Raw genomic sequence first — 27,218 nt, forward strand, 5'->3', positions numbered from 1 at the left:
TTTTCGGTTTTCTGCCGATAAGTGTGTTTGTGTTCATTTTAATCGTTCTCGTCATCTTTTTACTTTGCCTGCCTTGCATATGGGGGATACTGTCCTACATTTTAGAGACACAGTGCGGTTTCTGGGCCTAATTTTTGACTCCAGGTTGTCATGGCTGCCACACCTACGTGACTTGAAAGCCAGAACCCTGAAGTCACTGAACATCCTCAAGTGCCTCAGCCACAGATCTTGGGGCGCGGACAGGGAGCGTCTCCTTCAGTTTTATGGAGCTTTTGTGCGTTCACGGCTGGACTATGGGTGCACAGTATATGGGTCAGCGAGGCCATCTTATTTGCGGATCCTTGACGCTGTTCACCATGCTGGGATCCGACTGGCCACGGGTGCTTATCGGACCAGTCCCGTACCCAGCCTCTGTGCTGAGTCTGGCGAACCGCCACTTACCATCCGGCGGCAGCTCCTGCTGGTGCGCCAGGCTTGTAAGTTTCTTGCAGCTCCCAGATCGCCTGATCACCATCTTGTTGCCCATCCACCTCTGGACGGCCTTTTTTCCCGCCGTCCCCGGGCTACGTTGCCGTTTGGGATCCGTGTGCAACGTGTACTAGAGTCCCTCGGTGTGGAGTCTGTACAACCCCAAATCGAAGGTTTTAACCGCCTGGCACCCTGGTTACTGAAGAGGCCCGGAGTGATTTTAGATTTATTGCAGTACAAGAGAGATTGCACTCCTGACACCGTTTTTAATGCAGCATTTTCTGCCATTTTATCTGAGCACCACGACTATGTAGCTGTTTTTACGGATGGGTCGAAACAAGGGGATTCTGTTGGTTGCTCAGTTGTTTTTCCATATCGTGTCCTCAAGGTCCGACTGCCTCAGACTTTTACTGTCTTTGATGCAGAATTGTTTGCGATCTTGCGGGCACTGGAGCACATGAGACATTCTTCCTCTCCTAAATTTCTTGTCTGTTCCGATTCACTCAGTGCCCTTCACTCATTGCAACGTTTGTATCCGGCAGACAAAATTGTCCAGACCATCCAGGATGCCTTCCTCCGACTGCAGCGACTGGGGAAGGTTGTAGCTTTCTGCTGGGTTCCGGGGAATGTTGGCATTGCGGGGAATGAAAGGGCAGATCTCGCAGCCAAGGAGGCGTGTCTCGCCCCACAAGTATCTCAGTGTGCTATCCCCTTGCACGCACTCACCTCGCTGTTGAGCTCACGGGTCATGCGTCGGTGGGAGGATGAGTGGCTGGAAGTGACTGACAATAAGCTCCGTATAGTCAAGCCCACAACGCGTGTGTGATGTACTTCCTTTCAGCCCCATCGACGGGACGAGGTTCTCCTCACTCGGCTTCGAATAGGCCACAGCCCTATGACGCATGGCTTCCTGCTCCGGCGAGAGGACCCTCCAATGTGTGGTACTTGCGGCGTCCAGGTCACTGTGCGCCACGTTTTATTGGATTGCGTTTTATTTTCTGACCAGCGGGTCGCGGCTGACTTGCCAGCGGACCTGCCGTCTCTTTTAGGCAACACTCGGACGAATGTGGTTGAAGTTTTAAAGTTCTGTGCCCTGTCAAATCTTTTCACAAAGATTTTAGGGAGAGGATTTTAATTTGCTCACTGTGTGACAAGCTCACCCATATTTTATGTAAGTGGCCAGCCAATAACAATTTCCTGTGACATTCTTGTTGCTATGTTTCCCCTTTCGTTAGGTTTCTCTTTCTTATGTAGCATTTTCCTTCTTTTCCTGCTTTCTTTGAGTGTGTGCTTTAGTTTTCTTAGGTCTGTCCACATTCGTTCCTTTTACTGTGTGTCAGGGCGCTGATGACCTCGATGTTGAGCGCCCATAACCCCCAACACACCACCAACACATCTTGCGCTTGCAATGGGAAACTGCCAATATAAGGAGGAAGAATCAGCAATGATCAACGGCCATAAGGATGAAGACGGCAATGAAAACTACTGTATCACTCTGAACACAACACCTGTTTTGAAGATCTTACAAACAAAAGTCCGAGCAGGCCTTGAAGGCCCAACATTACCTATCTGCCGCCGTGTCATCCTCTTCTCTTAGGCATCATCGGATGCGGATGCGGAGGAGCGTGTCATCAGCTCATCGACTTCCCGGCTGTTGTCAGTTTTCGCGACCGCTCCTCAATTGGCCTCACGAGGGCTGAGTGCACCCTGCTCGTCGGCCGGGTCTGTGGCCCATCCAAGGGTGTACCAAGCCTGTCAGTGCTTAAGGGGAGGTTTACTATCTTTGGCCCGAAAAAAACATGTTCTTTGCGAATTTGTTTCTCGAGATGTGTTACAGATATCAATGTCAAATTTGGTCAAAATGTTTATTGATACTTCCTCTACAAACAGGAATTTTTTCGACCGGAAATATCGAAGAGCAAAGGCGGAAGTGCCGTCGGAACGAAACAAAATTTCTATGTAGACCTCCATGCGCGGTATGTCACAGATCAGCCGGCTCGTCTGAAATCAAAATTGAGTTGACGTTAGCGAAGTATATAAAATTCTTTAGTAGCTGTACCTCGCTTAAGTTATTTTGACCATAGGAAACAAAATGGCGGCCATTTGAAGAAAAATAGGGTTTTTTCATCGATTTTTCGACTTCGTCGGCCAAGTAAAAATATTTATAGTTGATGGATGGGAATAAACGTGGAACAACTCCTAGAAAATTTAGTTATCTCCGTCGGAAACAAAGAAGCATGCCAATCGGTTCAGTAGATTTGAAGTTACCACACCGCGCGATAGCCGGCCGAAGTGGCCGTGCGGTTAAAGGCGCTGCAGTCTGGAACCGCAAGACCACTACGGTCGCAGGTTCGAATCCTGCCTCGGGCATGGATGTTTGTGATGTCCTTAGGTTAGTTAGGTTTAACTAGTTCTAAGTTCTAGGGGACTAATAACCTCAGCAGTTGAGTCCCATAGTGCTCAGAGCCATTTTTTGAACACCGCGCGATAAAAAGAAAGTCATTTCGAGAAAAACGCTTTTGAAGTTTTGACTACGTATAAATGCAATATTATGCAACTTACGTTCAATCTGCTATTCCGGGACCATAAACTAGCCGTTCCTCTTCCTCACAGAGGGCGTTTTTCTCGTTCTGGGCCATCCTCCGCTGCTCTAGAGCCGCTCGTACGGCCGGATTTTCAGCCGTTTGAATCCGGTGGTCGTCCGAATGCATGGCGAACTGCGTCGATTAGAGTCCCAGGGTGACGTCCATCGTTGTCATGGTCTTCAGAATTGCTGAATACCCTTCGTTGGAGCTGCTCACTGCCAGGAAAGTTTCAATCCCCACAGTCTTCGCACCAGAATGCAAATCCTTGGTGCCTAACTTCCAAACACAAGCGTTCAAACTTTCATTTGAATTTTGTGTGTTTACTCCCAAGCACCGGTACAATAACTCGTCCTCCGATAGAAAAAAACCGGTGCGTGAAAAAGGCCGATTTCAGGCAGGTGCATTTTTTTGTTCAACCGCGAATAACAAAAATTTCCGTTCCGTATTCGGAGAAACCGTTTCAGGGGTGGATTCCAAACACTTTTGTTTAAAAAAATCGATTTTTTGAACCAAAAGATAGTAAATCTCCCCTTAACTTCGGTGATCTGAGGGGAACCAGTGTTACCACTGCGGCACGGCCGTTTTGATAATCTCACACGAACAATAACTGCACACGTATCTTCCATAGAAGGTGCAATCATTGCTGTCAGTGGATATCCCAGTTCGAATGGCGTGTGCAAATTCGTTCCTACACCAGCGCACAGAAAACACCAATTTTCGTGCTGTTTGCGGACGAGACCATGTTTACAAGACAAGGCATGTCCAACAGTATGAATAGTTATGTATGGGACGACGAAACCCACACGCACTGATGTGTCTACCCTATCAACAGGCGTTTGCTATGAATTAATGTGCCGGTAATATCCACGATTTTGTGACTTGACTTTACCCACATCCTGACACATTCAACGGAGTCGTGTACAAAACGTTCATTCAGCATGTCCTCCCATAGTTCCTAGAAGATGTGCCGTCGAAAATTCGTCAGCTGACATTAAACATGACTAGGTACCGGCACAAACTGCGCTCGATGTTAGGAACCACACTGAGGTACATTTTGGACGACAATGGTTGCTCCCGGTGGTCAGTTCGATTTGACACCGTGGACACCTTCTTCTGGGTTCAAAATGGTTCAAATGGCTCTGAGCACTATGGGACTTAACTTCTGAAGTCATAAGTCCCCTAGAACTCAGAACTACTTAAACCTAACTAATCTAAGGACATCACACACAGCCATGCCCGAGGCAGGATTCGAACCTGCGACCGTAGCGGTCGCGCGGTTCCAGACTGAAGCGCCTAGAACCACTTGGTCACCCGTGCCGGCCCTTCTTCTGGGGGCATATGATATTCTTGAGCGTCTAGAACAAGTGGTTCAAATGGATCTGAGCACTGTGGGACGTAACATCTGTGGTCATCAGTCCCCTAAAACTTAGAACTACTTAAACCTAAATAACCTAAGTACATCACACACATCCATGCCCGAGGCAGGATTCGAACCTGCGACCGTAGCAGTCGCGCGGTTCCAGACTGAGCGCCTAGAACCGCTAGACCACCGCGGCCGGCCGTCTGGAACAGTCGATATGGGTTTCTGTACACTCTGCCATGATGATGTTGGTCAAAGTTTTGACCTATACCTGTGAGAGTTGTTCTGTTCACTGAAAGAAGTCACTAAACGCAGTGTGATAACAATGTACGTATTCTGTCTGACTTTTAATGCATCCCTCTGTGTTGCGTGCTCTAGCCTTTTGTTTCTGCATATTACAGACTTCTCCGCAGGTGTCAAGATATTTGCGCAGAAACAAGGGTGACTGGTGTAACAAACCTAACACACCATAACTGCATTGTGTAACTGTGGGTCCCTTATACCAATATACTTCGATGGCATTCCGCTAAGAGTTTCTAGGTGGAGCTCCGATTAACCATATATTTAAAAAGCCACCATCAAACTGCGCTTTTTGTCTTCTGGCTGGTCTGAGTGGCCGAGCGGTTCTAGGCGCTTCAGTCTGGAATCGCGCGACCGCTACGGTCGCAGGTTCGAATCCTGCCTCGGACATGGATGTGTGTGATGTTCTTAGGTTAGTTAGGTTTAAGTAGTTCTAAGTTCTAGTGGACTGATGACCTCAGACGTTAAGTCCCATAGTGCTCAGAGCCATTTGAACCATTTTTTGTCTTCTAAAAACAGAAGACAAGTCACCTGTGACACATCATTTATCATTAAATATTATAAAAATGGAAGTACATAAGTATATTTATATATAAACGTAAGTATGTTCCACATATCCTCCTAAACCACTGGACTGATTTCAACCCAGCTTGGTACACATTCAACTTAACCCCATGAAGTGGTTGGGGATGAAAAAGTAGTGTAGTTCACGGCACTCGAATTCCCAGACTTAATTCATGCAGTATTTCAGAATGAGAACAGTTACTGACTCCCACTAAATGATTGAAGGAAAAAAGTTTATTGCTTACTCTGTTTTCACTGGTCATGCAATAAAACTGCATCACAAAGCACGATGTTTTAATTTTTGTGCCAACTGCATTCTTGTCACATTTCGCAGATAGTATTCTCATATACTACTGAACGTACCTGCAGTAATATATCTTCGTCCGACACGTTATTCGGGAGAAATTACGTCATAGAGATTGAGCTGCGTGAAATGGAAATTGCACGACGCCATTTGCTACAGATACAGGTGGAACACGTTTACAAATATTTGCGAAATATGTTACATACGTGCGAAACGCGCGTACTTTGGCAAAACCGCGGCCGAAGGCTCCTACTAAACCCCTGAATCGATTTCTGCCAAACGTGGTACACATATTACTATCCGGAAAAAAATACTCCTGGGGACAAGAACTAGCAATCTGCTGTTAGGGTGGCGGTGATAAGGGGGGAAAGAAAGGCGGGAGGAAAGGATGTTCAGAGAGGAAGGCAGGAGGAATGGACAAAGAGAGAAGGAACGACGAGATGGACTAATGGAAGTGGAATAAAGACATACTCGTGCAACGCTGGGCACACATCTAGTTATTTACAAACCACGTGTTCTAATGTCTAATAACCACCGCAAATTTATGTGCCCCCCTCACACCTACATGGAATGAACGGCGTGAAATAGCAATAAAGGAGAAGCTGATTTGTGTACACTAATATAAACTATCAACAACGTCGGAAAGGATTGTAATTGGTATGAAATGTGTAGCTGATAATATTCAAGAGGACACAAAAACTCAATCGTTTGAGGGATAGAAAAACGAGTTCTTTCCTGTGCTAAAGACAACTGACTGTTCCATGCAAAAGAATTCGGGAAGGGTCTGTGGCGTAACCTCTGTCCAACAGCTGTCGCCCGTTATGCGGTCCTTGATTTCCACCTGCAAATCGAGTCCGGAACCTGTAAAGATGACTTCGACTCATGCTTTAATTTGTTTCAGATCAGCAAAATCTCAGTTTAGATTAACGTGTGTGACCACCGGCCGCCTTCTTGACAGAATCGTTAACAAATACGCCATGTAACGTGACGATGGTTTTATAGAATAATTCGAAGAACAGAAACTGGGCAAATAAAAGTATTTTCTTTTTTCGCTAAAACTACGTTTAAGTCAACGAAACTAATGCATAAACATGCTTGTTGAGAAATACGGTTGCGCATCGTAGTTAGAATAAGAATAACTCAACATATTAACACACCAAACCAGACAAAATAAACGATGCGAGAAGACAAGAATCTACTATTTTTATTACTATAGTATTCATTAACTACATCAAAACAGAGCTACAGAAATACACTTTAGACATATTGATTTCTTTGGCGTGTTACACACATCTCATAAAACGAGAACTAGAAGAGATTTACTTCCAAGAAACATATTTTGAGTATTTGTTTATACATTTCTTGTTAAGACATGCGGCGCTGCAGATTTTATTATGTTTCAAACGTATTAATCCTTGGTACACCAGCACATCTGGCTACTTCTTATTCCGTAGCACAGTTTTTCAAATGGTTCAAATGGCTCTGAGCACCATGGGACTTAACATCTATGGTCATCAGTCCCCTAGAACTTAGAACTACTTAAACCTAACTAACCTAAGGACAGCACACAACACCCAGCCATCACGAGGCAGAGAAAATCCCTGACCCCGCCGGGAATCGAACCCGGGAACCCGGGCGTGGGAAGCGAGAACGCTACCGCACGACCACGAGATGCGGGCAGCACAGTTTTTGCGTAGGTACTGATGATGTGAGTATAGCACCTAAGATATGCTATCTGCACACGTATTAAAATCTACTGTCTTGTCCACATCGGAAGAAAAATGATTACATTTTAGTTCGTACGTATTGATATTACCAAGGAGGGTCCAACGGGCGATCATGACGTATTTTTATTATATAAAATTGTACCACTATGTAACTGTTAAATGTTAGCCCGGCTATTATGAATGCCTTGGAAGACATTGGTGGTTGAATGTGATAAAACGTTATCTAAAACCAAGATTTCGGTTACATCCTGTGACAATGGATGAAGTACCGAAGATAAGAACACGTGACAGTCGTTTCAGCTCATCATTATAATTCGCAGAACAGACCAAGGTCTGCCGCCAGCAAAATTATCGTCAATTACAAAGAGTATATAAAGCATCGCAGCCCATAGAGACCACAACACGACTCTTCAAGATGTTCAGACACACACTATTCGTCTTGGCCCTCGCAACCTGTGTGCTGGGTGAGTACAGAGTAAGAGAACACAGTTATCAAATTAGCTGTCTCTGTATTTAGTCGAGCAGAAGCTCCACTGAGCTTTTGTGACGATTTGAAACGGCCAGATTAATCTGGTACAAAGTAAAGGTAGAGGGCATCTTGCGAAGAGTATTGCCGTTGTACGATCTCCGAGCAACGTTTCGACAGCTGCTTACTGTGCCGTTTGATATTGATTGCTGCATCGTAGTCATATGCACATTTATTTTCTAATCTACGATGCTAGTCTCCTGCCCCGCGAAAGAGAATCTGCGCAGGTTAGATGGGGACGTGGGGAATGAACGGCAGACTAATCCGTTTTGTTGACTTTTGAAATGTGCTCTGTTGTGAGAAAGGCTCTCGTCATGGGCAAATTTTAAGGTTTCAGTTCATTTCAGGACTACATTTGCAGTTTATGACAAGTACGCAGTATGAAAGAGTTGACTGAACATAACGTCGCTGTGTTTGTGTGCAGGTTCGGCGCTGCCAGTGCGTCGTCTGTCCCACACTGGACCGGATCGGCGTTTCGCGCTCTCCAGGGGGCGCATCTACGGGGGACACGACGCCACCAGAGGTGAGCATCCACATGCTGAGGGTCTTTGCTTGCAGTATTCTATTTGGTCAAGAATACGCTTTGTCCGTGAAGTGATGTCGTTGTAGACAACGTGTGTGAGCATATTTTAACGGGATAAACGATCAACGAAGTCTAGATTAACGATCAAAGAGGTCTAGATTTGCACAAAGTATAACTACTTTATACTTTATTAGCGGCCAGTATACTACTTAAATTGATTAAACCATAATCCCAAATGTATTCATTATTTCTACTGAATGCATTTTTACGTAGACAAGGTGGTAAAAATAGTCTGAAAAGCTTGTAGTGGTGTTGCAGGGTAGGTTGCGATGAGAAATAAATTAGCCAATCAGGCCGTTGAGCGAGCAAATTCAAGCAGTCCTCCTGAGAAGTTGTTGCCAAACGTGTTCTTGGGGATGGGATGGTAGTAAGGGCTGAGCAGTCTCGGGTGATCCGATCTACGGTATGAGAACAATTTATACGAACTGTGTCAACCAACGACATGATTGGCTAACTTCAATGTTAATTAACTCTGAAACTGTGTTGTTGTGGTCTTCAGTCCTGAGACTGGTTTGATGCAGCTCTCCATGCTATTCTATCCTGTACAAGCTTCTTCATCTCCCAGTACCTACTGCAACTACATCCTTCTGAATCTGTTTAGTGTAGTCATCTCTTGGTCTCCCCCTACGATTTTTACCCTCCACGCTGCCCTCCAATACTAAATTGGTGATCCCTTGATGCCTCAGAATGTGTCCTACCAACCGATCCCTTCTTCTAGTCACGTTGTGCCACGAACTCCTCTTCTCCCCAATCCTATTCAATACCTCCTCATTAGTTATGTGATCTACCCATCTAATCTTCAGCATTCTTCTGTAGCACCACATTTCGTAAGCTTCTATTCTCTTCTTGTCCCAACTATTTATTGTCCATGTTTCACTTCCATACATGGCTACATTCCAAACAAATACTTTCAGAAACGACTGCCCTGACACGTAAATCTATACTCGATGTTAACAAATTTCTCTTCTTCAGAAACGCTTTCCTTGCCATTGCCGGTCTACATTTTATATCCTCTCTACTACGACCATCATCAGTTATTTTGCTCCCCAAATAGCAAAACTCCTTTTCTACTTTAAGTGTCTCATTTCCTAATCTAATTCCCTCAGCATCACCCGACTTAATTCGACTACATTCCATTATCCTCGTTTTGCTTTTGTTGATGTTCTTCTTATATCCTCCTTTCAAGACGCTCTCCATTCCGTTCAACTGCTCTTCCAAGTCCTTTGCTGTCTCTGACAGAATTACAATGTCATCGGCAAACCTCAAAGAGATTATTTCTTCTCCATGGATTTTAATACCTACTCCGAATTTTTCTTTTGTTTCCTTCACTGCTTGCTCAATATACAGATTGAATAACATCGGGGAGAGGCTACAACCCTGTCTCACTCCCTTCCGAACCACTGCTTCCCTTTCATGTTTTAGCCGAGCGGTCTAGGGCGCTGCACTCATGGACTGTGCGGCTGGTTCTGGCGGAGGTTCGAGTCCACCCTTGGGCATGGATGTGTGTGCTGGTCCTTAGGATAATTTAGGTTAAGTAGTGTGCAAGCTTAGAGACTGATGACCTTAGCAGTTAAGTCTCATTAGATTTCACACACATTTGAACATTTGAACCTTTCATGTCCTTCGACTCTTATAACTGCCCTCTGGTTTCTGTACAAATTGTAAAGAGCCTTTCGGTGTAACTTATCGAATTTCTTTCTTAACATTTATTTATCAGCACAGCCGACCCTACATCACCCTCTCATGGTTTCCAGACCGTTGCTGGCCACCATGTATAATGTAATATTCGTTGTAGTTGTACTATTTATTTCTTAGCCTAGTTTTTATGTTGACATCTTTATATAATCTCATTAGCTGTACAGTAATGTTATCGGCATTTAACGGTTCAGATGGCTCTGAGCACTATGGGACTTAACAGTTGAGGTCATCAGTCCCCTAGAACTTAGAACTACTTAAACCTAACTAACCTACGCACATCACACACATCCATGCCCGAGCAGGATTCGAACCTGTGACCGTAGCGGTCGCGTGGTTCCAGACTGAAGCGCCTAGTACCGGGAATTTAATCTGTGGCCTCTAAAAGACACGGTAATTAGCGTCCATTTTGGTTTACGGGTAAGTTTTTTTACAAGAATTAAGTTCCGTGGTCTTAAGCATCATTGTCTCAGAAATATATGTTGGCGGACAAAAAATATTGCAATCGATAAACACTGTGAGCATCGTCATGCAAAGCAGACCACACTTATACTAGCCCAAACATGGGGTGCCTTATCGAGAGTTAAAATTGTCCACCCATCTAAAATTTGGTGTAGAGATACTCCTCAAGTAATGCATGCTGGTTGTTGGTCCAGACGGAAAAAAGAACGATGCCAGAGTATTTTGCGCTGTGTGGAAGGGTGCTTAACAGATTTCTTCCCGTCAGTCGCTGTAAGACGCTATTCCACTACAGAAAAGTTTGACTCCGACTGCTGTTTGCTGTTTCTAATTTCCAGTTTCTCATCGTAATAACGCATTTCGGTAGCTTTGGAGAATTGTCGCAGCAGGCAGACCGACTTAACAATGGACTGTCCATGGTCCATGGTCATAGTAATACTGATTTTCCCTGAGCTCAGGTACGGAGAACATTATCTTCTAGATACCCTTCTTCATTTGTGCAAAATAGTTCAAATGGCTCTGAGCACTATGGGATTTAACTTCTGAGGTCATCACTCCCCTAGAACTTAGAACTACTTAAACCTAACTAACCTAAGAACATCACACACATCCATGCCCAAGGTAGGATTCTAACCTACGACATTAGCGGACGCGCGGTTACATTCTGTAGCGCCTAGAACCGCTCGGCCACCCCGGACGGCCATTTGTGCAAACATCTTAGTTCGTATCAGAAAAATGTATCTCAGTCACTATAGCGAAAGTTTACGTATGGAATTACAACTAATCGTCCTCGTTTATGTTAATTATGTCTTCGAAACAGTCTAAACAGCACAAAAAATGAGGTGTCGGGAATGTAATAGCAAATGGGTGATCATATCGTCAAAGTATGCAACTATAAGATCACAGCTATTGGTAACTGGACGTTCAACTTCACCTTGTATCATATTTTCCTTACAACTTTCTGAAATTTAAAAATTCTCTCCGTCGGTAGGCTAACGGCGGAAGGCAAGTGACATCACGGGTGGTGATCCGCTAGTTGAGTGGAAACTTCAGACTCGGCGCCCGCTGTGGCTGTTGGAGAGAAGACGGCTATCTACAGACATTGGGGCACTATCATTTTTCGCATTTCATTGTTATATACAAAAACATATAATCTATGCTCACACACATATGTCAACAAATATTGGAAATCAAAATTTTATATAGCCAAGCGAGTTGACAGCACATTTCGTGGATCTTCGCAGGCGAGTTTCCGTACCAGGTGTCCCTGCAGCACGTGGTGATTGGTCTGCGGTACCACAACTGTGGTGGCTCCATCCTCTCCAGCACTGCCATCCTCACCGCAGGACACTGCGCGGTCAGCCTCGGCCATTACGTCGTGAGTATGCCTGGAAGGGTGCCCTGCACTACACTTGCATGACCTTTTTTTCACGCAGAAGTTCAATTTGTATGTTCGATACCTGAAACACACATACATAGGAGGAAATATATTGTGCCACTGGGTAGTGCTTTGGATTAGTTGAGATAGAACAGTGACCATCTCGTGCCATTACGGAACTCTTCCTTTAATTGGTCAGATCAAACGTGGCTTAGGACATTATGCTGACAGCTGACTTGCTGTTAACCCTTTCAAACCCTCTGGTTATAATAGTGTATGTTACATTTTACTGTGTTTCAGTTGCAACAAAAGAATTTTTTCAAATGGAAACCCTAGGTACACATTTGTGAATGCTCAGCCTTTTTATCATGCGCAAGTGCTGCCAACTACCGGACCCGCACTTCTCAATGAAGATATCAGCAAGTCAATGTAACAGTGCACAGCAGCTCGTGACCACAACAATACACGGATGTGGTTGGTTGGCACTATTCGACGGTATAATTCAGCATTGTTATTGTTGTTCTACATGGTAATATTTGAATGATCACTTTAATATTTATTAAGATAGAGAATATTTCGTAATTAACCCCCCAGGGTAGCCGAGAGCGCTAATGCGCTGCTTCCTGGACTCGGGTAGGCGCGTCGGCCCCGGATCGAATCCGCCAGGCGGATTGACGACGACGGCCGGTGTGCCGGCCAGCCTGGATATGGTTTTTAGGGGGTTTTCCACATCCTACTACGTGAATAGCCGGCTGGTTCCCACGTCCCGCCTCAGTTACACGACTCGCAGACATTTGAAACTTTCACACTATTTAACGATTTACAGTAGACGCAGACAGCTGGGCTACACTACTTCCGTCCCGGGGGGTATGGGGTGGCGGCAGGAAGGGCATCCGGCCACCCCTTAAAATTTACCATGCCAACTCCGTTCTTAACCCTGCCGACCCTGCGCACAATGCGGGATAAAGGGAGTTGCAAAAGAAAGAAGAAAGAAAGAAAGAGAATATTTCGTAATTAGTTGTTTTAGTCCATAAAATGCCAATGCCAAATGCACAAAGCTATTTTCGAAAACGGGTACTTATATTGCAACTGAAATCTTGCATCTAAAATCGTTAAAAATCACCTAAGAACACTACCATAAGAAAATTCCAGAAGAAATTCAAATCCGAAATGGTTAGTTTCATGTTCACCCAGTAACATCTGTTCTACCTTTTAAGGTCGGTTAACCCGAAGGGAGTGAACCAATTCAACATCTCAAAGCACTCTCCAGAAAAAATAGTTTAAGTCTTTCTACTATTAAATCATGATATCCCAATAAAAGTAGATAGTTTTACGTGTCCTCAGAGTAAAGCAGATGAAATACATTTTCAGAATATAGTGACCCACAGCTCGTAAATATAAGGAGCAGAGATATTAATGAAAACGAGACAGGTGGATTAAAGTGAGTAAACTGTTTATTATTTCAAAAGTAGTAGCCATAACTATTAACACATTTACCCCACTGTAAGACAAGACAGTCAACGTCTGCAATTTTGTATTGAAACATTATTGTACCCAGACTTGCAGCTCTCCTTCCAGGGCAAATCGAAGTCCACATATGTCTTTCTTCAGGGCTCGAAAAATGTGGAAATCCCATGCGTAGAGATCAAGATTGTAAGGAGCATGTGCGAGGGCTTACTAGTGAAAAGACTGTAGTGTACTTGAGACAACAGGCACGCCATTTCCGGTAAAGCCATGATGACATTTTTCTTTGACTGGATGGGCTAGCTACACATTGAATTTCTGGAACACGGCACCACAATAATGCACAATGGTACGTGGACACATTGCAAAAAATGGGAGCAAGACCAAACGCCCAGGAATGATGACGGACGGCATCATTCTGTTGTGGGATGATGCCGGTCCATATTTTTCCAACGTTCTTTCAACTACGCTGCAGAAATTTGGCGGGGAAGCCTTTACCATCACAAAGCCCCATCTCTTCCCATGGGATTTCCATATTTTTTGGAACCCTGAGGAAAGATTTGCTTCGGATGAAGAGGTGCTCGGCTCGGTACAATCACGGCTTTGCACTCAACCGCACGTATTTATCCGTGAACGCATTGACCGTCTTTTAGAGTGGCTCAATGTATTAATACTTATAGTGACTACTATTGAAATAATAAACAGTTTATTTGCTTTTATCCATCTGTCTCGTTTTCATTTGACTGCCACTTGTATTTCATGATCGTCGTGAGTAGCAGCCAATAGCTGAATTTAAAAATTCTTTAACAATCACTCGACAGACCATCAAAAGATCCATAAAATGATTTAACATCATATTAGGCGTTATAACATCATGTTAGGCGTGAGATAATAAAATGAAATCCATGAGTTACTGTGTGACGACAGTGACGAATTTATAGATTTTATTTTATTAAAGATTTATTAGTTATTTTAAACGTCTAATAAGATGCAGGAAATGCTTTTATGAATCTGACGATGATCTGTGGTTGCTGAATAAGGAAATTTCGTCAGCAGCTCTTTGAGGTAATAATGCCATTCCTCACGGTAGATGATGTTGACGCTAATAGTACATGAAAATAATGCTCTTCCAACGGTACGCACTATCATCGAATCAGTAGTTCATCTCGCCATTACCGAAAGAATATCATTCTTAGAACATCTCTTTATTAATTAACAACTAAGAACCAAGAAGTGAATATTTCTATGAAATCCTGCTCGCCACTCGCGGAATCATTTTGTAATGTGTCGTGATAAAATTGGTTACTTTATTTCAAGTATACCAGAACAAATTTTAGTGAGCAGGATAATATACTGAGATAGAATTCCTCTGGCGTCTTCATACAGTGACGACAAACTTTACGCTGAAAATAACTGAAAGAAGAATGAAGTAATACCACAGTAAGATAATTTTATTAACACTTCATCGGCACTCTCACTGACAAAATGAAAAGGTGAACAAAATCATTGAAACAAACTCATCAAGCGGCTCTGAGTTGCATGCTCAACGCTGTTATGGATATTTCTTCTTGGGCTGTGGAAAGGATTAAACCCCTCATAATGAAATATCAAAAGTTTCTAACAAAGCAATCTAGCAAATCACTCTAAGACAAATCGACGCACCACGAAAGAATTAACCGAATAGCGCGTAAATCGGTACATGTGATATACATGTACAGACAAACAAATGATTACAACTTGAGAAAAACAGAATGATTGTTCAAGAGAAAGAGCTTCACAAACTGAGCAAGCCAGTAACGCGTCGGCCCACCTCTGCCCTTTGTGCAAGCAATTATTCGGTTTGGCATTGACTGATACAGTTGTTGGATGTCGTCCTGAGTAATATCGTGCCAAATTCTATTCAACTGTTGCGTTAGATCGTCAAAATCCCGTGACAGTTGGCGGCCCCTCCCCATAATGCTCCAAACGTTCTCAATTGGAGAGATATCCGGCGGTCTTGCTGGCCAACGTAGGGTTTGGCAAGCACGAAGACAAGCACCAGAAATTCTTGCCGTTTTTGGTGAATCAAATGTATGTCCAGGATGACTTGCCGTGAGGGGTAACAAAACAAAACCAAACGTGTTCCTCTACGAAAAAAAAAAATGGCTGCTCGGTCCATCGCTCCTGACTGTCGAGCCGTATAGCTGGCGACAGTCAAGTTGGTATGCCACCACTATCTGAGACGTCTCCCTTCACGTCTTCGGCCTGGACTTGAGGGCTGGAGAGGAATTGAGCCCTGATGGTCAGCGAAGACGTGTGTTGAGATGCCCCGGACAGTGGTGGGATACCAAGTTGCCCTTCATTCCTAGCCACCGCGGGCTCACATTTCAGCAAGATAATGACCGCCCACACACGACGATTGTCTCTAGTGCTTGCCTTCATGCTTGCCGTACCTTAGCTTGACCAGTAAGGTCGACGGACTTATCCCCACTCCAGAAGGTTTGTTGTTGTTGTGGTCTTCAGTCCTGAGACTGGTTTGATGCAGCTCTCCATGCTACTCTATCCTGTGCAAGCTTCTTCATCTCCCAGTACCTACTGCACCCTACATCCTTCTGAATCTGCTTAGTGTATTGATCTCTTGGTCTCCCTCTACGATTTTTACCCTCCACGCTACCCTCCAATGCTAAATTTGTGATCCCTTGATGCCTCAAAACATGTCCTACCAACCGATCCCTTCTCCTAGTCAAGTTGTGCCACAAACTTCTCTTCTCCCCAATCCTATTCAATACCTCCTCATTAGTTACGTGATCTACCCACCTTATCTTCAGCATTCTTCTGTAGCACCACATTTCGAAATCTTCTATTCTCTTCTTGTCCAAACTGGTTATCGTCCATGTTTCACTTCCATACATGGCTACACTCCATACAAATACTTTCAGAAACGACTTCCTGACACTTAAATCTATACTCGATGTTAACAAATTTCTCTTCTTCAGAAACGATTTCCTTGCCATTGCCAGTCTACATTTTATATCCTCTCTACTTCGACCATCATCAGTTATTTTACTCCCTAAATAGCAAAACTCCTTTACTACTTTGTCTCATTTCCTAATCTAATCCCCTCAGCATCACCCGATTTAATTTGACTACATTCCATTATTCTCGTTTTGCTTTTGTTGATGTTCATCTTATATCCTCCTTTCAAGACACTGCCCATTCCGTTCAACTGCTCTTCCAAGTCCTTTGCTGTCTCTGACAGAATTACAATGTCATCGGCGAACCTCAAAGTTTTTATTTCTTCTCCATGAATTTTAATACCTACTCCGAATTTTTCTTTTTGTTTCCTTTACTGCTTGCTCAATATACAGATTGAATAACATCGGGAAGAGGCTACAACCCTGTCTCACTCCTTTCCACCGAGCGAGGTGGCGCAGTTGTTAGCACACTGGACTCGCATTCGGAAGGACGACGGTTCAGTCCCGCGTCCGGCCATCCTGATTTAGGTTTTCCGTGATTTCCCTATATCTCTTCAGGCAAATGCCGGGATGGTTCCTTTGAAAGGGCACGGCCGATTTCCTTCCCCATCCTTCCCTAAACAGAGCTTGTGCTCCGTCTCTAATGACCTCGTTGTCAATGGGACGTTAAACACTAATGTCCTCCTCCTCCTCCTCCACTCCTTTCCCAACCACTGCTTCCCTTTCATGTCCCTCGACTCTTATAACTGCCGTCTGGTTTCTGTACAAATTGTAAATAGCCTTTCGCTCCTTGTATTTTACCCCTGCCACCTTCAGAATTTGAAAGAGAGTATTCCAGTTAACGTTGTCAAAAGCTTTCTCTAAGTCTACAAATGCTAGAAACGTAGGTTTGCCTTTTCTTAATCTTTCTTCTAAGATAAGTCGTAAGGTTAGTATTGCCTCACGTGTTCCAGCATTTCTACGGAATCCAAACTGATCTTCCCCGAGGTCCGCTTCTACCAGTTTTTCCATTCGTCTGTAAAGAATTCGCGTTAGTATTTTGCAGCTGTGACTTATTAAACTGATAGTTCGGTATTTTTCACATCTGTCAACACCTGCTTTCTTTGGGATTGGAATTATTATATTCTTCTTGAAGTCTGTGGGTATTTCGCCTGTCTCATACATCTTGCTCACCAGATGGTAGAGTTTTGTCATGACTGGTTCTCCCAAGGCCATTAGTAGTTCCAATGGAATGTTGTCTACTCCCGGGGCCTTGTTTCGACTCAGATCTTTCAGTGCTCTGTCAAACTCTTCACGCAGTATCTTATCTCCCATTTCATCTTCATCTACATCCTCTTCCATTTCCATAATATTGTCCTCAAGTACATCGCCCTTGTATGGAGCATAATGCTCAGGGCCCTCCTACCAGCTTGGGGTTTTGATGATCTAATACGCTAACTGAACAGAAACTGACACGACTTCCCTCAGGAGGACGTCAAACAGCTCTCTCAATCAAGGCCAAATGGAATAACTGATTGCATAAGGGCCAGAGATGAACAAGTGCGTTATTGACCCATTCTATTTGTGATGCTCTTTCTCTTGAATTAACCATCCATTTTGTTTGCGTCCACATGTGCATCACATCTACCGATTTCCATTCCATTCGGATAATTCCTTCGTAGTGAATTGTTTTTCTCTGAGAGTGTAGATTGTACATTGAGAATATCAATTCTCTCTGAAGACATATTACAAACTGCCTGAAACCGAGATGCTCTCAATGGCAGCAAATTTGACGGTGCAACGTTTCGTTGACAGGCCGTGGCCGGAGACTACGACCTGAGCAGCAACGAGGGCAGCGAGCAGGAGATCCGAGTCTCGGACCAGACGGTGCATCCGCTCTATCCAGGGTGAGTACGAAACATGTAAACCCAATGCCAACGCCGTTAACAGAACCCCGTCATTTTAAGGGACCAAAAGTCGAGTCATGAGTTACTGATATACCTTATTCCATAAAACTCAACTGGGTTTAGTCGTATAGCGCATATACATCTAGTTCTACATGGCTACTCTGTAAATCTCACTTCAGTGGCTGACTGAGGGTTCATCGAACCATCTTCACGCTGATTCTTTGTTATTCCACTCTCGAACAGCGCGCGGAAAAAAATAACAACGATATCTTTCCGTACGAGCTCTTATCTCCCTTATTTTATTATTGCGATCGTAACTCCCTACGGAGGTCGGCATCAAAAAAATATTTTCGCCTTCGAAGGAGAAAGGTGGTCATTTAAATTTCGTGAGAAGATCCCGCTGCAACGAAAAACGACTTTATTTTAATGATTTCCAACCCCAAACCTTTCATCATGTCCATGACACTCTCTCCAATATTTCTCGATAGTACAAAATGCCCTGCCCTTCTTTGAAATTTCTCGTTGTACTCCGCAATCGTGTCTAATAAGGAACCCACACCGCACAACATTACTCCAAAAGACGTCGGACAAGCGTAGTGTAGACAGTCTCCTTAGTAGATGTGTTTCGCCTCAGTGTTCTGCTAACAAAACGCAGTTTTTGGTTCGCCTTCCCCACAACATTTTCCATGTGTTCCTTGTAGTTTAAGTTGTTAGTAAATGTAATTCCTAGGTTTTGTTGTATTTATGGCCTTTAGATTTGATTGATTCATCGTGTTACCGAAGATTAACGGATTCCTTTTAGCACTCATGTGGATGGCATCACTCACTACTCTTTTAACTAAAGTAAGATAATGCATAGTACAGAATCCAGATATGTGACTTTGTACATATAAAAAGCCATTTTACCTCAATAACTGAACTACAAAAGTTAGAATCAGTGCTGTGAAAATCTAAGAGAAATCCAGTTGAGACGGACGCATTTTCTTTTGTTATAGACTAACATACGAATAAGTTGTTGTTCAGTATGGTCCAAAAGTTAAAGGCTCTTAATAACGATACTAGCCTAACACTGGGCTACAGAGAACATTTTTTTTCCTTCAGAGGTGTAGCTGCAAACGACATCGCCGTCTTCACCTTGCAGTCCTCCCTGTCCCTGGGCACGTACGTCCAGGCCATCAGCTTGCCCAGCGCTGATTCAATCCCTGCAGGTATGCCAGCTCATAACCGTAGCTGTTTACTCACTAGCAGAGGGTAGGTGTTTGTCATACTGTCCAAAATATTTAGCAATTTCAGCAAAGCTTTCATATGCTGGTCAGGAAAGAAGTTTGAAGGGGATTGCTTTCTTAGTGAAATCACTCATAAGTGTTGAGCTCTGTGGGTATGGCAAAATATTAATTACTGTTGGGAGTGAGGCAGTAAGATGCATGCTTTTGTGCATTTTACAGGGTATCAATCAGCTGTAGTCGCTACGCACACTTCATCAGCAAAATTACTTCTATGTAAAGGGAGAAAATTGAAATGTTTTTGCCGGCCGCGGTGGTCTCGCGGTTCTAGGCGCGCAGTCCGGAACCGTGCGACTGCTACGGTCGCAGGTTCGAATCCTGCCTCGGGCATGGATGTGTGTGATGTCCTTAGGTTAGTTAGGTTTAAGTAGTTCTAAGTTCTAGGGGACTGATGACCACAGCAGTTGAGTCCCATAGTGCTCAGAGCCATTTGAACCATTTTTTGAAATGTTTTTGTACGACGGGCGTTCAATAAATAGTGCAAAATATCCTTTTTCTGAAAGCAGATTGATTTTAGGATTCCAAAACACCATAATACTCCCCCTCTTTTGGCTACAAAACCTCACTTTTCAACATAATTTCCGTTCAATGCGACTGTCTTATGCCACCTTATTGGGACGTTTTATATGCCAGCATGTAGGCTACCACACACTGGTCGACGTCGGAGGAAACGTCTTGTTCCATCGATGACATCTTCCACATACTGCTTTCTTCACTGGGCCAAACAGATGAAAGTCGAAAGGTGCGAGATCTAGCCTTTAGGCCGGATGAGGAACAATACAATGAACTTCTGTGAGCTCCTCTCTGGTGAGCAGCTTTATGTGAGACGACGACAGACGTCTCGCGCAGTGACTCACCGTGCTTTTGTTCACTAAAAAGTCTGCACAGACATTCGACAAGGATTATGAATACCCGCGACGCTCTGGCTTCCCAGGAAAACAACTCAGTGACAGCTCACTGCTTGGAACGCACCTCCGTTATAGACGCCATTTTGAAGGTTACGTATAGCGCCGCCACCTGTGGGAACTTCATGGAACTACAGGGCGTGAACCCGGAATATTCTATGAGGCCCATAACAAACTCCGCATTTTTTAAAGCGAAATTGACCAAAAAAATGTGTTGCATTACTTAAAGAACGCCCCTAGTATATGAGAACACTACCTTACCAGTGTTTTCGAAGCATCTGGGAAAGCGTTGTATAAGGAACTTGTAAAACATCTTTGTAAAGAGATGTCAGAGTCGCTTGTGACCAAGATGGAATAAACCGCAAATTTGATGTATTATTTTGTATATGAGTCACTTGCGACACTATTCAAGAATTTGAGACTCATCTCTGGCTTAACAAAAACTTCGGAAAATGGGGAAGCTTTGGGTATAATGTCCTGCTGACGTCGACACCATCCGAGAATGAGCACAAGTTCAGAGCTCGGAAGTATCAGTAAGGAAATTCTCTACGTAGTTTTCGAAGCGACCAATTGGACGATTGCTTTAACCAATTTGCAGAAACGATGGGAAACCTAAATCAGAACGGACTGATGGGTGCGTTGGGACAGACTCTTGATGAAAAATAAACTGTTAAATTAAGAGACCTTTTATATTAGGCAGTTTCCTTCAAATCTATTGCGACTACCCAAAGTATGATCAAGATTGTGTTGTGAGACCACTTAGTCTGCTAAGCATTGCTTTTTCATCTGACACCAGGTGGATCTACCGCAGTCGTTTCTGGCTGGGGTACAACGGAAACGGCCAGCACACCTGATATTCTGCAGACAGTCGACGTCAGCATCATCGACTACGAAACTTGCAGCCAAAATATCGACGACCTGGATATGGGAACCAACCCGCTTACGGAGACCATGGTCTGTACGGGACCCATTTATGATGGCATCTCCGTCTGCAGTGTAAGTTACGATTTGCGATATTCCCGGTTGACACAGTACATATTTTTAAATTTGTTTATTAATTTTAGCCTAGTAATCCTAGGCGTGTTTTCAAGAGCGTTGAACTCATTTAGTGACCAAAGGAGGTGAGTACATGCGGTTATTTAGCGAACATAGGAATTATGTTTATCAGTAAACCACAAAGGCGCCTTAATTTTTGCACTGATGCTACACTTAGGATTAAAAAATACAGGGTATCTGAAAAAGAATGACCTGATTTCAAATCTTCGCATTCATAAAAATACTACAAACATAGGATGAACTGCAAAATTCTCACAAAATCTTAAAGTTTTTGCTGTTCTGTTACAAATGCTCTATGTGTGCTCCAGAAGCACCAAGAAGAACACGTAGACAGTAACTGAATTCGTCATAAACGTGACGCAATGTATCCCCTTTAACAGAGGTTATGGTGGCTGTCATTTTGTTCTTCACTTCTTCTTTGTAACAGGGTAAAGGGGAGATCAACACACTTTCCTTACCATATCCCCTCAAGAAAAGATGGTATGAGGTCATGTCCTGGAGGCCAAGAATGCAGGGCAGCATCTCGGGGTCCCGTGCGCCTTATCCAAAGTTGAGCCAGAGGGTTGTTGAGAAACTGACGTAAGTTGTTGTGCCAGTATGGTAGAGCTCCTACTTGTTGGAAAATGAAGCCATCGGAATTCTCCTGAAGCTGCGGAAAAAGCCAGTCCCGCAGTATTTGAAGACAGCTCAGCGCTGGATGGGGCGGATGGGACACCGAAGCACTGTTCTGCATTCTTACCCTCCAAGGTCGCCAGACATGACACCTTACGATTTTTTTTTGTGAGGATATGTGAAGGGAAGAGCGTCCATCCCCCCTTTACCTCGTGACAGAGAGCAAGTAAAGAATGGAATAACAGTCGCAATAGCTTCTATAAAAGCTGATGCACTGTGTACAGTTTATGGCCAATTTAGCTATAGTCTAGATGTTGTTGTAGTTGCTGCTGGTGGAAGAATACAACATATGTAACAACATAGCTAAATCTTTAAGATTTTGATCACTGTTTTGCACTGTATCCTATATTTGTAGCACGTTTTTATGAATTGTTTGGAGTTTTGAAATCAGGCCACTCTTTTCGAAACTTCCTCTATAATATTTCCTTAATTGTTCGAAGCACTTTAGGCAGTTGGTTTAGCAAATTTCCCAGTTATTGATACTCTACAATGGTTCATACATTCGGACTATTCTGTTAAGTAAGCCCGTGTCACTTGGTAATGGCCTACGAGACGAAACCCATGACTACTCTAAAGATATCGTAGGCAGCTGGTGCTGTCTTTCATTCAAACTGAAAATGTGGCACGCTGGGCCTGTTATGATTAACTCAAGTTTTTTTTTCCTTTTTTTGTGAACTGTTACTTTTCGCAGAAATGCAGCCATGAAACAAGGCTAAGTGTAAAATAACTGCATAGGTTATTCTTTCTAGAAGAAAGCTTTCTAGGAGTGCTGAGATTTTTTCACTGACACACATGTTTCATTGTGTTCAGGGCGACTCCGGCGGCCCCCTGGCGCAGAACGGCGAACTGATCGGTGTGGTGTCCTGGGGAGTGGACCCGTGTGGATACCCTGGCGCTCCGTCCGTCTTCACCAGGGTATCCGCTCACCTGGACTTCATCAACCAAAATCTGTGAAGAAACACCTCACTTGTATAAATGATATTACATATTCTCCGACTGCACTTCATTTCAACTTCTCATAACCGTTGTACTAGCTACATCTCAATTTCGAACAAGTAAATGTGCCATTCCAAAATAGTATTCATCTGTTTTAGTTTTTTCCGAACTGTGTGTTAGCTTAATAGTTTTGGTACCGTTTAACTAAATTAACATAAATAAGTGATCTACGTGTGACATCATATGAGATGAATTTTAGTGGCAACACCAAATAAAACGAAACTACATACTACACTACTACTTATATACATTAATCAACACATACCATTTTAAACAAATAATTTTTCTCTCCTTGGCATATCAAACAAGATATACTTTCCAAGCAGATTTAGAAAATACAGCAACCAAGAGCGACTAACTACTGGTCCACTTTTTAACCAGGCTGAATATAAAAATTACATTATAGTGTAAGTAATAGAGACGACTGTAAAGTTGAAAACAAGTTACAAATAGCACATCCACAGCAGGATTTGTTAAAGAAATGATAATACGAAGCCTGTTCAGAAAGTAAGCTCCGATTGATTGCCAAATTGAAACCACAGTGAACATCAGAAATGTTTTACTTGTAACAATTAGCTACACCTTTCAGCTACTTCTCTACGTAGTCGCCGTTCTGACTTAGACTTTTGTCATAGCGTTGTACCAACTTTTCAATAGCCTCATCATAGAAGGCAGCCGCCAGTGCTTTCCGCCAATTCTCCACGCTGGCCTACACCTCGTTGTCTGTGACAAAATGTTGTCTTCAAAGACAGCGGTTCATGTGACCAGAGATGAAACTCAGGGGGAGACAATTGCGGACTTTATTGTGGGTAATCTCACATTTCCATTTGAAAACGATGCAGGAGCATCTTCATTGCCCCTGCAGAATGCGGCTGAGAATTGTCTTGAAGAAGAAACAGCACGACAGTTATGTAATGTTAGCTGCATAGCTTCAGGCGAAATTTCTCACCAGGCCCTCGTACTTGGCGGCAGACACTATTTTCTAGACATTTTTACGCACTCACTGCGAGCTCAGAAATGAGAAGAGCGACGTGATGCTAACTGGGGTTATACTAGAGACACTACCCAACACATCTGTGCAAAGCTTTATCGGATTTTCATAGTCGTTTCCATTTCGCGACCGATCGGAGCTTACTTTCTGAACGCCCCTCGTACATATGTCAAACATTTAGCACTAGCATACCTGATAATCGTAATCACAAATAGCAACAATACATGCTCCATGTTAAAACCATAGAACTGGTATAGCTAAAACACCATAGGAGAATACAACCATACAATAAATGACCAGGTACGTATACTCATTTACTCACACGAAGTCTAAAAGCTTAGTGCCAAGAGACACATGCAGCCTGCAATATGAGAAGAGTTGTAAACACTTGCCGACCCTTGATCATTAGTGTATTTTAGCAAGACGATGACCGTCCCAGTAATTCTGACGCAAAGTATATTTGTCGTGCTGTAGGAGTACGCCTTCCAGTTCAACTGCAGAGAAAGATCAGACAGTGCAGTCGACAAAGGTATTTAATCGTCAGGACCAGTGTTGCTATTTTACTCACGTTCTTACTGGTCCATGGACAAGTAGCAGCAGTGGCCGAGCGGTTCTAGGCGTTTCAGTCCGGAACCGCGCAACTGTTACGGTCGCAGGTTCGAATCCTGCCTCGACCATGGATGTGTGTGATGTCCATAGGTTAATCAGGTTTAACTAGTTCTAAGTTCTAGGGGACTGATGACCTCAGATGTTAAGTCCCATAGGTCTCAGAGCCATTTGAACCAATTTGCCAAGTAGCAATACTGCAGTACGGCCAGTCAAACTGATGGAGTTTCTCTGTAATAACAATCGAAATGTCCTTAGTTTGATCGGGTCACTACACGGTTAACTCCGAGGAAAACCTAACGGAAACTGACACCGTCCATGAAAGCATACGCACATATATCTGACAACTCCTTTTCAGTTACTGATGTCCACCGATGGGACAAGGCATCTCTACTCTATGCACGATTTAACATCCAGATGAATTTAAGAAAAGGCTGAAGCACTTTTTTGTGTCCCTTTGATTAGTTTTTCCACAAGTGCTGAAGAACACGTTCACTTTTCACTAACAAACAGTGAAGCAAATGTTCATTTCTTTTCCAAATTTGTCTTCTTTATCGTTTCGTTTCTGATGTAGTCATGTAATTTGACCTCCTCTCTTTATTGTGTTTATCTTAATCCCTCCGTTCGTCGCACCTCTTCTCTCATGCTCATCACTGTAGTAGGCCGCAGTATAAACCTATATTATTTTACTTTGCACAAGTGACTATAAACCCCGTTTTTTCTGCTACGGTAGCTACTGTTTACACGATTTCTGTCAAAACCATTCCTGAGTTCTGGATTCCATACAAGATGTAAGACCTCCCGTTAACAGGTGTATGATAATGAATATACTAAAGGCCCTAATGCTTCCAAGATTGATAAATAAATAAATAAATACAGAATTGTCTTTTTTGGATTACAGCCTCGCTGAAATTCTTAAATGACGATGTCTTCGGCATTGGCTGAACTACTTATTACGACTTACACAATCACACAATAAGCTTTTAACAGATGTTCTAGTGATTAAACGCTGTGGCGCGGCAGAAGTTGTGCGGGTTGCTGTAGTGGCCCCTGTAGGCCGCCTCTAGTTGTAACGAGGCGGCCGTACTGCTGTGTTCAATTTTACTCTGGATAATATTGATGAGAATGATCATGGCAATGGTTGGGTGACTGTAGCTATAGTACGGTACCCTGGAGACAACGTGGCATCAGTTGGAGGACTTGAGAGCTTTAATGAAAGGGATATTATTGCTTACCGTACTTTTCAAATACGTGAGTTCTATGATAGGACAAAAGCAGAGTCATGTTTTATGGCTTCAACCGCTATGGTCCTACACTCAAGGAATCATCGTAAAATAGGTGAGAGGGAGTCTGCCTGTGTTTATGTTAAAGGCGGAGGCAATTATGCCAAAATTAAACTCGTTGGTGATCTTGCACATTATTGTAGAAATTGAATAAAGTTCAATTCCTTATCTCCTTCCTTTATACCCCATCCTTTCATTTTTTTTTTTTTTAAAATATTGATTTCGGCTGTGTAGTTGCAGCGATGTGGCGCGAGTTGCTGCGCAGTGTTTGGTGCTGAGGAGCTTTTCCACTGACTCTAATTATCCTGTGTCCATATGAAAACCAGTTAAATGATGCACTCACTATGTATATGACTATTTTTAATTAGCGTCTGCCTCAGGCAAGCAACTTGATCAAAAAAATAAATTCGTTATTTCAGCAATCAAAAGTTGAGACAATCGTTGTATGATTACAGCTAAAATTGCAAACGACGAACTCAATTAATGTGACTTTTGCGGTCCTACGTAAGTACCTGAAAGACTGGCGTCCGTGAGATTGCTGTCCTAGTATGATGCATTGTTCTCCAGAGCTTGTGAATATTAAAGGCGATATACAGGATGTTACATTTGGTTCTTGACGCCAAGGTACCTCACAGGAGGATGCGATCAAGGATGAGCCATCTTTTGATAAAATAAATTGAACTGGAATATCAGAGACCATATGTCCTGTTATAAATATTATTTCAGTTGTAACGCGGGAAAGAACAATTGGTTTGCTGATGTATTCTATTGGTTGAAAATAAATGAAAGGTCCTAAAGCAAAATGAAATAAATCTTGTAGTTAACGTCTTCCATTTCACTGTACTAATGCTTCTACGAACTGTTAAATGCTGTTTGAAAAAGTACATCGATGTCTTAAAAAACCATAGCTGTTTCTATATGTCGATAGATAAGAAGTTTCGAGTAACTGTCATGTACCAAAATACATGTCTATTTACACGCTATTATTTGCAGAAACTCTTTTTCCAATATCTTGAAACGTTTATGAAATATGAAGGGTATTGCAGCTGGGTGATCCGCATTGCACTCTGACAGAGCTGGGTCCATTAACTGCTACCAAACCTCGAGACATACAGACCAGTATCTCTACAACAGAGGAAGCTACCATTCTGCTCTCAAGTCACAATACAATTT

At 43.2% G+C, this 27,218-nt stretch overlaps 1 protein-coding gene across 1 annotated transcript in view; it reads left to right on the forward strand.

Moving 5' to 3' along the window:
- Positions 1-23,249, forward strand: part of LOC126235530 (trypsin-1-like) — a 204,599-nt gene extending 181,350 nt beyond the window's left edge. The window contains exons 3-7 of the mRNA XM_049944248.1: positions 11,816-11,949; positions 18,162-18,253; positions 19,355-19,461; positions 21,238-21,437; positions 22,980-23,249. Coding sequence (XP_049800205.1) covers positions 11,816-11,949; positions 18,162-18,253; positions 19,355-19,461; positions 21,238-21,437; positions 22,980-23,123 — 677 coding nt within the window. The 3' untranslated portion in view covers positions 23,124-23,249. The remainder of the gene's footprint in view (positions 1-11,815; positions 11,950-18,161; positions 18,254-19,354; positions 19,462-21,237; positions 21,438-22,979) is intronic.
- The last annotated feature ends 3,969 nt before the right edge of the window (positions 23,250-27,218 follow it).

Source organism: Schistocerca nitens, chromosome 2 (assembly GCF_023898315.1).
Source record: "Schistocerca nitens isolate TAMUIC-IGC-003100 chromosome 2, iqSchNite1.1, whole genome shotgun sequence".
Lineage (NCBI taxonomy): Eukaryota > Metazoa > Arthropoda > Insecta > Orthoptera > Acrididae > Schistocerca > Schistocerca nitens.